Source organism: Centruroides sculpturatus, unplaced genomic scaffold (genome assembly GCF_000671375.1).
Source record: "Centruroides sculpturatus isolate CEXI.00-Female unplaced genomic scaffold, Cexi_2.0 scaffold347, whole genome shotgun sequence".
Lineage (NCBI taxonomy): Eukaryota > Metazoa > Arthropoda > Arachnida > Scorpiones > Buthidae > Centruroides > Centruroides sculpturatus.
In genome coordinates, this window is record NW_019384871.1 from 332,738 (window position 1) to 349,731 (window position 16,994).

Genomic DNA, 16,994 nt, shown 5'->3' on the forward strand with positions numbered 1-16,994 from the left:
CTTGTTTTACTGTTAAAATATTTAATTGATATGTAAAAATTAAACATTGTGTGCCAATATCATTCACTAATGTCATCAAATTTTTTCAAATTCACAGAATTTTCCGAAGTCCATTGCTGAAACCTTGAACGGTTATCTTTGTCCTTCTGTAGATAATTACAGGTTTGGCAAGAAGGACGTTCGTAAAATTTCAAAGAATGAAAATTAAAAAGATATAAAGCCTACTAACGACTTGTAGCGTTAAAATATTTTATCAAAGAATAGACAAAGCACGTAATATAAATTGCTATAGTATTGATTATCTCATTGAAGATATTCTAAATTCCAATAGAATTTGTGTATGCTTAAACTAACATTCATTATATGAAAAATATTTTGGAAAAGTTTATTAGGCCTGTATGAACATTAATCAATAGCTGTTTGATATTGTTAATACATCCAAATTTTTATTTATTATAAAAATTGTGTTATATATTAATTTATTTTTGAAAAAAATTTTTAAAAATCTACAATACAATATATCCACTTGTCAATAAATGTATGTAAAAACTACAAAAATGAACGATTTAATTGTCAATTACCATAATTACCCGTAGAAAAAAGTAACCTAAAATTATTTACTAAGTAGGCTATATACAGTAATTTTATCATCACTTAAAAATATAATGAATACTATTTTTCAAAATGCCGTTATTACATCTAGATAAGAGATGGCAGCACTTTAGTAAAGGTCTCAATTTTATCACCGATCTCTTTTCTTCAACGAGAGATAAGAGAGTTTCTTGATAATTATCAAATTTCTGGAATTTGAGCATGGCAGAAAGGAGAACACAAGAACCATTACGGTGTTTAAGCTGTTGCATCAATAGAGTAATTAGTGAAGGTAATATTTCAATGATAAGACCGACTCCGCCCGATTTCTCTAAAAGAGACACGTGATGGTTAGTTATCCCGCATCCATCTAGAATACAAATTGGCGATTAAGTTGCCAATTTTAAAGATCTGTAGACTTTGTTAAACAAACAGTGCAACCGACCAATGAATTATGTAGAATGGCATGGATTATATTTATATTTAAACTGCCAAATGGAATTATATACACTTATTTTTAAGTATTTGCTTCAATTGGCATCGTGTAATAAAATTAAATATTTGTTTATATTACATATGCTAAGCTAAACGAAGTCATTATTCTTGGCTTTTACGCCAATGACGACAACTGCTTATTACTGTATATTATCACTGGCTGTTTATCATTTTCTAGTACGCGATACATGAAAGATATGGCCACGAGCTATGTCTAAAACATCCTCTTCTAGTTCTCACATTATCTACTACTAGGATGATAATTTGACACACTTTAAGGAGCCAAGACTTTCATTTATTTATGGCCCGATGGCTCATAAGTAGTAGACATATATTCTACTACATAAATCGCTTTTAAAGCATGCCGAAATTTATGGAATCTTTGGATATTTGCCCAATAACATAGTAGAACTCGGCAAAAAAATTTTTTAAAATAGAATCATAAATCTTAAATAATTTTCTATAAACGTTTTATCCACACCTGACTCTTTTACAACACTAGCAATTATTGTAATAATAATAATATTATTATAATGTGATAGATGTAGTAGCATCGATAACGAACTAGATGGATATTTCTGGAGTTTTTCTAGAATTGCGTTGACTACCGGAAAAATTAATTGCGATTTGCCACAAAATTAATTTAGCCAACTTTGTAAATCATATTAAGTGGATTTACAATTCACTCATTTCTCATGCCAGTCAGAGATTTATGACACTTCATTAAGTTGTAAAGCACGTGGCAGCTCGACTACGTAAGCAAGGGTGGAGCACATTATGGTATACAATCGTTAGATACGAGTCTTGGATTACAAATGTAGAAGGATAATTGACTAGGAATTATAAAAAGTGAAATTAATATTTACAAGCATTTTGAATGATTTTTGGGTAATATTTCATCTTTGTTAAAGTTATAATAAATCTCTTGATATAACTTTTAAGCTCATAAGTTTTTATTATACGAACGTAATGTAATCTTAAGAAAGTTTTATATATAAACCAAAATGATTAAGATAGAGATAAAGTACCAATTATTTTTAACTTGTTTATGTCGAAGTTCTTAAATTATCTTATTAACTTTAAACAAACTACTTCCTAATTATGAAAGAAAACCTCGTAAGTAAGCATCGAATTGAATTTTAAAATATTTTCTATATTTCATAAGATTACATATATGATATATACGTAATAGATAATACATTATTTACATCAGGCTCGTTATTGGAAAAAAAGGCACGAGCTATAGAAAGAGTTTCGAAAGAGAACAATCCTGGCTTTGTCTTCCAGTCCTTCATCTCGACAGTGCGTTTTTTATAGGCCTATATAAAAATATGTTCGTAAGTTGTGCAGTTCACTATCTGTAATTATGGCAAATTTCTCAATCAATCAGTAAATGACACGCTCATATATCGTTCTTTAAAGTTTTGCTGTGGTTTTGGAATTTCTTACACTTGCAAGATCGGACGACTCTTATCTTGTATGTCCTTCGATCACCCGAACGACAGATCAAATGAACCCGCTTATGACGGACTAAATCATTAACGCATCGCCATTCGGAGGAACGTGTCCGACTCCTCCTGCTGACCAGTTCTGTGTACCATGGAAGTTCCGCCACTGGAAGGCATATTCCGGCGCACACAACTTCGGTTACAGGCTTAATAGAGGTACAATATCCATCCGATATGTATTTCTTCGAGCGCAACTCCTTACAACCAAGCTGCACATCTGAAAAATAAATAAAATTATTAAATTTTTTCTTCGGAAATCTTGGAAAAACACCTGAAAACATAGAATCTTTACAGGTGCTAGGCACGGTGGCCAGACGATCGGTGCCAGCGGCCACTGACCTATTTCTCAGCAGCAGCTGGGACCGACTCGACACACCTGCAGAGCGAGTGGCAGGCCAATGTCAGGTGAGAGAAAACATCGAGAGTCACGTCAATGTATCACACTTCCAGTCACGCGTGGGCGTCACTTTCCTCTCTGACAATGCACCGTCCATCGAGATTTTCTCCTAATCCCAGTTAGGAAGAAAGATTATCTTTGCCATCGACGATCACTCAAAAAATAATTGATAGATTTTAATATAAGTAATTGCTTTTCATAGTAGAAATTTCCGAAGTAAAATAATAATCGAAAAAGACGTTTTAATAATATAACAAGATGCGAAAACATAAGTGACCTTTGGCATTTATTAATGTAGTTGATGTGTCTTCTTCATAATGTCCTTGGCGCTGATTTGTTGTTGCTCTCGGAGATGAAAATGCCATCGTCCTGTCTGATGTTCGTGTAAATCCAAATGCTTAAAGACAAGTTAAACAAACACGACGTCGAGTATTTTCGTTAATGCATCTCTATTACAAGCATTTTCTTTTTAAAAATAGCTTATTTTATTGTCGGAGCGTAAACCAAACTAATCTATAACCAGACAATTTAAATCAACTTTTGTTATTTTTTAAAATAAATAAATATGCAGTATTAAAAAAGTTAATCAAATAACATAGGCTCATTTCTGAATTATCTTCATGCTGTTCCAAATTTCGGTATACAGTAGTAAGAATAAATCTTATAAATATTTAAATAACTTAAATATAAATCTATATTCTATATTACTGTATTTAGGTTAATTATTTTATTATGCGAGTGTTGATACTGGCTGTTATGACTGTAACAAGAATAGTTTATATAAACAAAGTTCCAACAACCAAATTTGAATGTAGATTATTATTGGAAAGATAATACATTTTTCTATATTAATAGTGAAAAGTAATAAAGCAAATATTGAATTTAAATTAAATTAACTTGAGTAAAAAAGGTAAATTTTTTGCGAATAAATAATACAACTCTAATTTTTTTAAAACAGTAAAGTTCTAAAATATATCACTAGACCTATTGGATTTTTTGAGAAATTAAATTTAAAATTATAATTTTTATACAATTCTTTTTAAGCAATGAGAGTATATTGGGTACGCGTCAAGGATAAAAAGGTTTTGTTTCCTCGATGTCTGGAGTGAAGTTTGGAAACTTCAACTCTGGCACATTGCCGAAGAATTCAGCCAAATGTCACTTTATGATTGGCTGCAACCGAGCTGTCTCTTTCCTTCCGTCCAGAATGAATCGCAATTAAAAATATGTAATTATTACATCACAGGAAAACAAGTACGTGTATCGATTTTCAAGTTTTTAAGGAATCAAACACAGCCGCGAGCAGTCCATTCGCTCAGTTATTATTTTATAGGTAATGAAAATTTTTCATCGCCTTAAATACATTAGACTAAGTCTTATTACAATGGGAAAATGTATAAAGATTATTTACGAGGGTCATCGTCGTATGTTTTCCTGACAAGATCGCAATTCATTTCAATAGTATTCTCTGACATCCGAGGAAAACTCCATAAAACGGACAAGGAAAATACGTGACACGTTCGGAGATAAAATCCAATAAATGCCATTCCGACTGATTTATACGAAAGACATAAATAAGTATCTCATAAAAAGAGGAATTTGCTCTAACATAGCAGACTTTATTTAACAATTAACCGATTCGATGTGTAGAGGAAAATAACAAAAAATAAAAATAAATAAAAACTTCCGTCGAAGTTGCTTTTGTTTGCCATCTCATTAGAAAGAACGTTTTACTTCACAAAATCAGTGAAGTGCGTTTTATTTAATGGAGTTTTAAGGCATAGCAACGGTTCGAGGAGCAGTCACGAGTTGGATGAGTATTAATCCCCACAGCTTTGATGGATGAGAGAGATAGAGGAAAGGCGAGGTAGATTAATGATGAAACGATAGCATCTATAACGCAGCACCTGCATACTGCCAGATATACAATGAATGAAATAAACTGATGTTGTTCTCTTAATACAACAAGGTGCCTGACTCATGAAGAGAATAATTTATGAATACTTCTATCAGATCCACGATCCCTTCATAAATAAAGTCATGTTTAAATGTAAGTCGATCGACATTGGTATGAGAATTTTAATGAGTCATTTTAATTAGTATCACATATATGTTATGAAGAGTATAAAACGTTCGAGACGTTATTTACCACATAGGCATGATGTTATGAACTTTATTCTGTAGCATTGCTTAATTAACGCGTTAACAAACGTAACTAAAATGATATTTCTCTCCCTCTTTTATTAATGATGTATTCCAGACAAATTTATTCATTATATAATAAAAAAAATGAATTAAAATATACTATTGTAAGTGCTTAATTACGTTATCTTACATCTTATATAATCTATCCATTTTGTTGAAATTGTTATATTAGTAAAGCGTTTTAAAGCAATAATTTCGGTGATATTCGAATGAATTTAAGTCTACTTGAGTTAAACCACGTGATCGATAATTGTTATTGAAGGCATTAAATTTTAACAGCTTAAGGCAGAAAGGAAAGCAAAGCAAAAGACCGCATTCGTCATCATTATGCGTCACCAATCGGATTTTTAGTGCACCCATCGAACTTCTTTGAAAATATTATCATGTTTAATAAGCTACTGGGTGGATGCATAAGATGGATGAGTACAGCCAACAGAAAAACGGATGTTTCTATATCGACATTTTTAAATCGTTTAATAAATGAATATTTAATAATTTTTTGAGGGTTAAATAAACATGAGCCTTTATTAACAGTCGACGCAATTTAAGCAATGAAAATATTTCCTTACTGATATAAACTAAACACTGAGCTAATTCTAATCGTTAACTTAACTGAATTTTTCATTATTTATTATTTTATAAATTAGACAAAAAAAATTTTATTTCAATTAATTATTTTTAATCTAATATAAGTTTTCTAAAAATTTAATCAATCTTTTTCATCATTCAAACCGATTTTGAAGCAAGTTCTTAATGGTAATCCAATCAGGTTTTGTCCCTTCACATCTTGTCAACTTCGTAAAGATGAGGGCCTCTTTCTTAAAGCCGAAAATCTCTGAGAAAACTCTGAGATAATTTAGATCGGGAGTATATTTTTGGTATAAGCAATGGATACGAAGATCTATAATCAATGGGAAGATGTCGCCAAGAATAAAGTCGTAATTTTAAACTAGGCGCTTGTAAATTTTGAATTTTTTCCTCCCCCCCGTGTTGATAGTTGCCGCGCCGCTTTCTCGACAATAGAAAAGGTAACCTGTTTCTGGACATGACGGAGGATAGTTTCTATTGTTCCCCGTCTCTCAATTATGCTGCAGTATGAAACACGTGCCTCCATCCATTGCTGGAGGTATACAACATTTACAACGTCCTTGAGAGGCTCACTCACTGATTGGGTCTGTTTTTTTCACGGGGGACAGTGCGTGACAGGGAAACACTAGAAAGAGCCTCTTATCTCGTATTGATTTTTTGAAGGAATAATTGTATCTATAGCTTATACGTATGAGCGCTTTTGATAGCATATAATTTGGCTCATAAAATCAATATTTATAGGAAAAAGCCCAACTCATTAGAAGCTAATATTAGCTTTATTATGCAAGGGAAAAAATTATAAGTGATTAGTTAGATATTTTGAGTTTCTAATAAAATTAGCAACTCAACGAATCATGAAGTTAAACTGAAATATTTCTGACATGACGGAAAAAGACACATCATAATTTCCTAAACGAAATAGCATTCAGGCAATATGCCCAATCTCGTTTATTGCTTAACTCGGTTGCCAATGCGGTGTTAATGTAAATTATACTGTTTTGAAAACAGTCAAATATGTAGGATAATATATCAGTATTATGCTTAGTAAATATAATTAAATATTAAATAGGAAAAATAATTGGAAAAAGTATCTCACCTTTCATGTTGTTAGTTGTTATATAGTAGTCATTCTCAAGGAAATATGCCGTCGAATTAGAAAAGTTGTGCATCAAGCGCAGATGAGTGGATCTGGACGGTTGTTTGAAGGCTTTGCTGAGCAGACAACCCAATTCGACGAGGAAGACCACTACAACGGACCATCTCAAACTAGACGAACCCATCATCGTCTGTCTGGAGGCCAAATCTTCCGGCTAAACCTGTCTATTTATGTACCGAATGGAATAAGACATTTGGCAAACAATTCTCTCGCACTCGTCCCCTCACTCACTACACATCTACATCCGACGTCGAACCTACTTCCAACGGGCCAACCAATCGCAGTCCGCCTGTCATTCATATAGTGTTGTCGGGCAATCACGTGATCCGAGTTGTTTTATCGAGTCTCGAGCCTACAAATTTGACGTCATCCACGTTACAAGTAACATATATTCTAATTATTTTATATATGTGAAAGCTTTTAAACGTGTTATTCTTCTATTAGCGCGCTGTCGTCATATATTATTTAAAAAAATAAATAAGTAAACAATAAATATAAGTAACCTAATTAAGTAAATTTATTTTCCTTTTCACGAGAATCGAATAAAACTTTCATTGAAATTTTATCCAGAATAAATGTTTTCTTTTACAGAATTTTAAAATAATTATCATCAGTAAATAGCAAAATATAAATAAATAATTTATATAATAAAAATATTTTAATTAAAACGTTTGTCAGTAAATAAAATGCCGCTCATCACATCATATTAAACAATACATTAAGCAAATAATATCTTTATTGTATATAACTTACTATGTATACATTACACGTCATTGTAATGTATATTGTATAATGTATTTTATTTTATATACTGTAGGCCTTTGTGGTCTTAAATATATTAGGCCTACTTGCTTTTCTGTCAGAACGTAGTATTTAAAAGTATTTTAAATCAGTTTTAATATTTATTATGATTATTCGTTCGCTAGTTGCGCTAAAAAGAATTCCCCTAATACGGTGAATAAACGAGATTTGAATCCAATCAGATAGTATTTGGTGGGTAATCCGGATCAGGGTGCATTCCTTTCCTCACCCACGATGGCCAACCAATTGCGAGTCGGATCCGGAATTAAACCTAAAATCTCATATTACTCGTTGCTGCTAGTGAAATAGTTTGTAATGCTAATGCTGTATTACAATAATTCTATTATAATTTGTTTATTTTATAAATTTTAATGATGTAACTTATATCTGAATTCTATCCAATCTCTTTTGAAAAGAAAAGGCCATTTTAATCTTTTGTTGTAATTGTTAATCGTGAATAAAGTCCGGTTTTCTATTGGCTGTTTTCTCTTTTGTCCTTATAATTCCAGCAAAATATCAATCATGAGCGATTTGTTCCAAACTAAATTTTTGTGTGGAAGGTCTTCTAGCTTAATTAATCTTAACATCTTGCCAAATTTAAACTAGAAAAGCGAGTAACGCTAATTTACCGAGATACAATAGCATTACATGGCAAAGGGAAACTATTAATCAACGTAAGATACTAGGCAACGTCACCGTGCCAAGGCCTTCTACTCGAGATGATCTAAAATTCATGATATTGTGAAAGATTTCCATATTTTTAAACATAAAAATAACAGGAATTTTTCATTTTTTCTCATTAACAGTCGTCAAACAATTAAATTTTTCAGTTAATTTAATACATTACACCATTATCCTTATCTGTTAATTAAGATTAATTGGGATGCTGATAGTTTTATGTGTCGAGCTTACATACATAAATAATCTAATCTTACTCATATTATATTATTTTTATTTTTATTTTTAAATTCTCTGATAGTAGCTCTTGTTTCGGCTCCTTTAAAATTTTGATAGTGACGTAGGCCTAAATATACAAACATCTAACGCCAGTAATTTTATCTCTTAATTTTTTTTGGTAGTGATGACTTTCGCGTCTAATTAAAAACACATTAGGATTGGTATAAAACCAAATTAGAAAGGAAAAAAAAAGTCTAATTTTTGAAAATTTTATCGCTTTGATTATATACGAGGACTGTAAAATATAAATGAGCCAATAAATTTGTTAATGATTTTATGTAGGCAACTCTTAAATATGATAATGATTGTAAGAGCGCGAGGATGAATTTTTCCTTATCATTTTAATGCTAATAAATTAAAACAGCGAGTTTATTTATAGTAACGATTACAAATTTATTAATAAATAGGCGATTATAAATCAAATAATAAACATTAGCCTTTAAAATAATTGTAAATTATTTTCTGGTTATCAGTTTTACATAAAATTCTTCCTCTGACTCTTTTTCTCTTTCAATTCTTCCGCTCTGTGTCCACTAAGAAGGCCTCTTTTACATGCCCATCGTGGACTCGAGGGCCTCTTTTACATACCCATCATGAACTCGGTCAAGCCCAAAATGGAGACAGCCGAGCAGTGAGGAGTGGGGCTCGACATATCCGAAGCCTACCTCCACTTATCTCCTGTAAAATTTCCTGGGGTTTTCGGCTCGCTCGGGTTAGATTCCGGATCCCCCAGAGTATTGGGCTGGTGTCTTAACTACCTCTTGATTCAAAGGTATCAAGAAAATGATCCAAACACGTAAGCAAAGGACACATTAAAATACTTCTACCCAATCTATAGAAATTTATATCTTCGAAATTACATTTTTACGGCAAATAAAACGGGTTGAGTAATTTTATATGTATGACTGTAGAAAAATCGGGAAATTTAATCAAATTTTAAATGATTCATAGCCGTTCTATCCCTGACCCGAAGGCCTAAATAAGTTGCAGAGGATCAACAAGTCAATAGCAAACAGCTTCTAGGTTAAACTTAAATATCAATTGGAATTAACGGGGGATCTTGTCATTTAATTCGTAGATAGTTTAACGAACTGGCTTATGCTCTATTTATTACACAAATAATTATTCTTAAGTTATTACTTAAAACGAAATACGCTATTAATCGTAGAAAGATTTCCAATATTACGACACGAAATGATTTGTAACTTGTTCCATTTATCGCTGTTAGCTTAATTTTGAAATTTTTAACAAAGTAGAACAATAGAAGAATGTTTCATGCTGTAGAAAAAATACGAAGATAGGTTAAGCGAGTAATCTTTGTATCGCAGAGGAAGTAGATTACTCACGTATACATAGATATGCATATGTGTCTATGTACTGTACAGCTATGTATATGTATCACGTATGCACTCGCGTATCTATGTATATGTAAATGTCTGAAACAAGAAAAATAGTTAAACATGCCATAAATTTGTCACAGATATTTGCACCGATGAACGCTTAATATTCAATGTTTGACTTGGGCATAAACACTTTCTGAATCGTAAATTATTCGCTTTGTTGCTATGCAATTTAATCTCGGAAAAACTGGCCAACAGACAAATAAGATCAGAATGCAAAACAGAAATTTATATTTAAACTTTGCAAATATAACTTATATATACACATATCTTTTTTTTTTTCTCATAAATTTGGTGCGAGCGCATCTCATAATAGAGTTTTGTTCTAGATAATAGAATGCTTAAGATGCTCATCACAAAAATTAGGAGTTATTCATTGAATAATTATTTGACAATTAATACCCACGAAGAAAAATATACACTGTGTACATACATTTTTAGTATGTCTATATCATTATACTGTTTTACAACAGGTTGTTACTTCATAAAACTAGATCGAGATCGAATATTTTAAAAAAATAAAAAGTATTACTATATATATTTAAAAAAATTATATAATACGTATAAAAATACAGTATATATTTAATCGATTAATTAAGCGCTTAAAATATTTTAATACAGTAATCTGAAATGAATCTTCGATCGTTATTAAACTAATAAATTAAACATGTCAAGAATTTATATTTAAGATTATTTTCTTCTAAATATTATAAATTCTTGGACTATTTTTATTATAAATTGAATTCTTGTGTTCTTACATTAAGATTAAACGAATAGCGAATTAATTTTTGTAAAAGGTATTGAGATAGATATATTGAGCTTAATGCAATAAATTGTTCTACTTTGATATATCCCGATGAGATTTTACTTGAAAATAACGAATTGCCATTAAATTTATTTGGAATGTTGAGGGAATATTTTTATAGGTTTGTTGATTTGTATGCAAAATATAACAACACACAAAACAATAATGTCTCAATTGTTTGTTAATATAAAATCTGATATTTTCATCACTTTGGACTTTTGATAACCCAGTTTATTCACTTCACTTATTCAAACGGTATTCAATAACAAATTATTAAAAGGAACAATGCACCATAGAATCTGAATGTAGTTCTAAGCTATTATTTTATAGAAAATCTATCAAGAAATCAATAGCACATTATTTATTTATAAATATCAAATTATCAATTGAATCGATGAAATTTATCGTTTTTACATTTTACTTTATTTTTAACTTAACATTTTTAATAGGTTTGTTATTGAGAGAAAAAGATAAATCAAGGGAATTTATAACAAGGTCTATCTTAATTAAATTCTTTCACTGCCTTTCTTCTTTGTCTAGAAAGGAAAACAGATTAGAAATGCACTATTATGTCAGCTCTTGCAATGTCTAGTCCCCCATTTCTCTATAATTTAGTAGTAAATTAAATTAAAAAGGAGGCAGTGTCTATGGAAGTAGCCGAATAAGAAATAGACAGACAGAGATCATTGAGCTTAATGCAATAAATTATTCTACTTTGATACATCCTGATGAGATTTTACTTGAAAATAACGAGTTGCCATTAAATTTATTTGGAAATAAACTTTCTGGGATTGAGCCTGTGGTAAAAATCGCATTCTCTTTGTTCGTTTCTTTCATTGGGATTTATTCTATTGGATAATTACTCGTTTATCGTCTACCTATTTTTATTGCTGACATAAACCGTGGAATTCTTTATCGTATGATTGATAGCATATGCATTAACTGTCAATTACTCAAACGGGATTACAGTTCTTTGCATACGTTTTTACTTTTGTCCCTTTGCAATGACAGCTAATTGTCATTAAGGATTTAAATTTAACAGAAGCCGAAAACGCTCAAATTTTTTATCATCATTAAGGAATAATGTTACTAATAGTTGGCACTGAAAAACAGTTGAAAATTTAATTTACGTTTGACGTCATTTTCTAATTTTACTTATCATTCAGCAACGAAGACGGGCAAAAAGAATCAGTAATAAAATTTTCGTTTATAATAAATATAGCGTGATGTCATAGGAAACGATTACCACTTTTTATGAATATTTTTTCGTCATTTTGCTGATCTAAAGGCATAAACTTTTGAAAAGGTTGAAAGTTGTTTCGCTTTCGATATCATCTAGTAATGCTCCACTGAAGTTAATCAATATAAAAAGCAATTTTCTCTTAATTTACAAAGTAAATAAACATATGTACAGCGTACCTTGGGGTATTATTGGGGTATACTTGCAAGTTCAACGTAATTAAAATAAGAATTTTTTTAACAATTTCTACTCTAAATTTGATTAAAACGTTGAAATATTCGTAAAACATACCTTCTTATTTGTCTTCTGAATTATAATATATATAATTTCAGACACATTAACTTTTAATATATTATGTTTTTGAAGTAGGCCTATAGATATTCAAAACAATTTATCAATTAAAAGTTTCCTGTCATTCAACCAAAGCAATACAATATGTCTTACTACATCCCTGAATTTTTTGAAAAGGCAAAATTAAATTCTAAAGCTTTAACCGTTTTCTGTTTGAATTTTTCATCTTAATAGGCCTATATACAATTTATTAATTAAAGCTATAAAATTGTACGCTTTGAAGAAATTAAGGAAAGTACTGTACAGTAGTAAGACTTATTCCAAGGCTGAACGATAGGTAACTTTTAATTGATAAAACATAAATTTATAATCGTTAGAAGTAAATATACCGCTTCCGAACCCTTTTAAATTTATATACGTTTGTTGAACTCAAAAATTCTGTAATATATTCAAAAATAAACATATTTATGAAGATAAAAGACAACAAATATATAGGCGTGTATACATTCGGTTATTTGTAGTAAATTGTTATTCTAGTTCTGAATAAATAAACTTTATCTGGACCTGTAATCTATAACAAATCATTTCAATGTTAAGAAAAATTCCTGGAGTACCTCCAATCACGGAGTAGCACTCAATGGGAGGTAAAATTTTAACGAGCAAGCGGACCTCAACTCGTTCGGCTTTCCCGCTTACCTTGAATAAAAATACAACTTTGTCAGCCAGGATAGAGGAAAATTTTTATTGATTTGTTTCAATTGTTAAACTCCCAAGCTATAGAATACAACAAAATGAGGAAAAACATAATCTGTTAGGATGTAGCATAAATTTACACACTTTGGATAAAGTATAAAATGGTCTAAAAGGCTATTTTCTATTGAAAAAAATGCGTTATTTATCGTCACGTATATTACCATTACTGTTTTTATTTCCGAAATAATAAAAGAATTAAATAGAAAGAGGTAAACCGTCGAAAGGTCAAATCATGCTTTAAAAGTAGATACTGCATCCGGTTGACGATAGTAACTGGGATAAGGCCGTCTAGCATCGGAGGTCGGAACCCCCCATTCAGGGTAAGGCCAGTGATCCATCATGTGACTGACTGATAGACGTTACTGCGAACTTATCGTCATCTTCATCTCCTACGGATAGATGTTCCTACTGTTTGGTATACATAGAATGTGTAGATGAGATGCGAGATTGACGTTGAAGGCAATCTTCATTAAATAGTTTAATCAATGATTTTTTTTTATTTATTTATCAATCTAGAAATGAAATATTTTTGTGGTTAAATAACTTGCGAGACAGGTTAAACAAAGGAATGTAGAGTGGCCCGTGAAAGCGTTAAATAGTTTAAAGCGACACACGAAAGTAAATGACTAATCGTGGCAGTTTTCACGAGATTATTAGACAAAAGTCATCGGAATAAAGCGCATGTGGGCAGAATTACACTCGATACATCATGAAGCATGTGTTAAGTGGTTAATGAATGACAAATATAAATATTAAACAGCTTGGGATATAACATTTGATTGACGCAAATTAAACATTTTAGTAAATCATTTCATTAATATATTAATGTTAACGAGATGATTTATTTTGTTTAAAGTTTTCTAATTACGCGCCTAGTTTATTAACATTCAGGATCCTAAATTTTGCTTGTTTAATTAAAAAATAATCGATTTAATTTCATAATGATTTATGCTCATTTCACATATCTATTATATTCCATGCTGCATCTTTTAAATAAATCGACTTAACTTTCGTTAATGCTTATTGGCCTATTACGAAAAGAACTTTCCGCATAAAGTATAATCACGTGACTGAAATGATTGCATCTTTCTCATTTAATCATGGCCAAAGGTAAATCGAGAGTATCATAAAAATAATTTTTTTTGATGCTTTCAGCATCCGGCTAAAAAACGAAACAAATAACAATAGCTACAAAGCGGTGTCGAATGATTTGTTCTGGAGCATTTTCGCGGTAATTATATGAATTTACGGCCGGAGATCTCAATCAGACGATGTAAGCATTTCTAAGGAGGACCAAAAAAAGCCGATGACGATCAATTTCGGTACATTTCTTATCAAAATTTGGGTTTCAATCTGTTAAGGTGAGCAAAAAACTGTGCTTATCGTTGACAGTTGAATGTAACCGACACAAAGTATTACCTCATTTGGAGATTCTTTTGGTAGCTTTTATAGTCGATAGCTAGCTAAAGGCATTTTTATAGATAGAGCATCTACAAAGCATCCGCTAGAGGCTATTTCATCTCAAATTTCTATCGGGATCCTGCTTAATGTCACGAATTGTTAATCTACAAATACGATCTTTCTGGTATTCCGTGCATAAATTGTCAAATATTTGTTTGCAAATATTGTATCGGACTGAATACAAAAAAATAAATAGAATAAAATTCTTTCCATTTATATTCTTCACTTATCTTTTTCTCATCAAAGTCTAAGTTACTGTATATATAATATATGCCTATATATCGTATAACACGCACGTTTTCCCGAAAAATACTCTGAAAATGGGGTACGTCTTATATGCTAATAGTAAGAATTCATTATTTATAAATATTAAAGTATACAATACGCTATAATTAATTTAAAAGTATAGGGCCTATACTTTTAAATTAATTGATTTGCAAGAATGAAATTTTTTAATTGATGTTAATTTTTTGTTACGAAGGACGACGTGTAACCGATAGCATTAACAATAGGAAACAAATTAATATGAACGGATATTAAAATCTATAAATCAACATATAATTTAGCTAATAACTTATTATTAAGAGTCAAAAGTCTATTATTATTTATAAATTATCAGAAGGTAGTTTAATATTTATAATTTCGTCAGCGGGGTTCTAATAGATAAATGGATCAAATACTTTTTAGACTAAAGTGAATAGTTCAGTGAGTTTCATTTCGTGAAAACTCGGAGAGATTTTAATTTTCATGAAAACAGAAATTTGATCGATTAATAATATAATTATTTTAAAATTAACTTTGGAAATGAGGAAATGGTGGTCATTATTGCAGGTGGACATTTTAACAGGTTCTTCTACATTTCAGTCAGGTTCAAATTTAATTAAGACGTTTTCTAATGTTTGGCTCCAGGCTAAAATCATATAAATTATCCGAGAGATTTAGCATTTTTTATCATTAAAACTTAATTTTTAATTTAAAATTCGGCATCGTCACCTTTCTAATCATTCCGAGTCACGATATTCTTGCCGTTAGTAACTGGAATTCGGAATGAAATTTGAAATTTTGAAAATTTATTGACACGAAAATTGCAAAAATCTGTGTAATTTCGCCCGCCTAATGTTATTCTAATAGTAATTAAAATAAAGTGGTGACGATATTCACGCAGGATTGTTACGATAGAAGCACGCCAAAAGAAGTATTTTCGTGTTTTCCGCTCACGAAGAGGCACGCAGAAACTTATTTCATGCATATATAACACGATCGCGTTGCCAATTATAATAGAAATCATCGATAAAACCGAAATTCTGAGATGTCATGGGAGGGGGCTAAGTACAAGAAGAGGTATCAAAGTCATGCGGGTAAACAGGGAGGCCTATCCATGACTGACATCTAAGTGGATTGTCGACGGACCTCCCCACTTCAGCTGTCTTCTAACGAAGGATAGAAGGCGGGCATGGAGTGAAGGTCACGTATAACCCGAAACTTCAATTAGCAGAAATTAATTAGAAAGAGGCGAAGTGATATCCCAGGGTTGGAGCGAATGACGGCTTTTCAACCCACGCAGTAGCAGCTTTCTGTAGTCAAGTCATACTCAATTACTGTATCTTTATGCTCAGAATAAATAAAAGCGTTTAACACGTTCTAATCGGTATATCGACCAATAAAACGTCATACAGTTACCGTGTTTTAAGCACACTCATTACGATTCACTTCCTACATCAACTGGCAACGGTGAAAATAAAAAAAAACCATTAATAAATAAATAAAATAAAGGGGGAAATATAAGAATATAATAAAATTATCGATATTTATTGAAAATTATGCTTCAAATTTTGTAAAAATAAATAGGATATTTAAGTAAGAATTTGCTGTTATACAATCGGTTGTGATGCAAGAAATAATGTTGCAAGAATCCAGAATTAAAAATTCTTTAGAAAATTCCACTTGGCGTTTAAAGCTGGAGGGAAAAGTGATTAGTACAAAGTAGAGCATTGTTCATCGTAGGAATTTCTATTATTATTTTGTTTTATTTTTTTGCTTTAACTAGCTCGTTTCCAACGTAACTTACTAAGTGAATTATTAGTAACGCCAACCAATTCAACATAGCGTAACAACATTATTTGCAAATTGGAATCTTTCAACAATGGAATTATATGTTTGATAGTTTAAACAGCTCGACAGTTTCTTTGATCAATTGTACTTCTTTCTAAATCATCATCGAATTTTCTTCTTTTTGTAACACGGATATTATTGTAAATATAATACGTAAATTATCTATAATTCTTTCCTTTAATATCACGATAAATTAAATTAAGTGAGCTAAAGGGCAAACTTTTATTTTTTAAA

At 30.9% G+C, this 16,994-nt stretch overlaps 1 protein-coding gene across 1 annotated transcript; it reads right to left on the reverse strand.

Moving 5' to 3' along the window:
- Nucleotides 1-614: 614 nt before the first annotated feature.
- Nucleotides 615-7,223, reverse strand: LOC111630896 (sclerostin domain-containing protein 1-like). Its single transcript, XM_023375054.1, has 2 exons — nucleotides 6,881-7,223; nucleotides 615-2,811 (listed from the first exon to the last, which is right to left on the reverse strand). The coding sequence occupies exons 1-2, from the start codon at nucleotides 7,065-7,067 to the stop codon at nucleotides 2,489-2,491; spliced, it is 510 nt and encodes a 169-aa protein (XP_023230822.1). The 5' UTR covers nucleotides 7,068-7,223; the 3' UTR covers nucleotides 615-2,488.
- Nucleotides 7,224-16,994: the final 9,771 nt, after the last annotated feature.

Excerpts from the sequence above, each read along its gene's own strand:
- LOC111630896 (XM_023375054.1), bottom strand. The coding sequence starts at position 7,067 with ATGATGGGTTCGTCTAGTTTGAGATGGTCCGTTGTAGTGGTCTTCCTC. Across the intron at positions 2,812-6,880 it reads AACAACTAACAACATGAAAG|ATGTGCAGCTTGGTTGTAAG; the intron begins GTGAGATACTTT and ends TTTATTTTTCAG.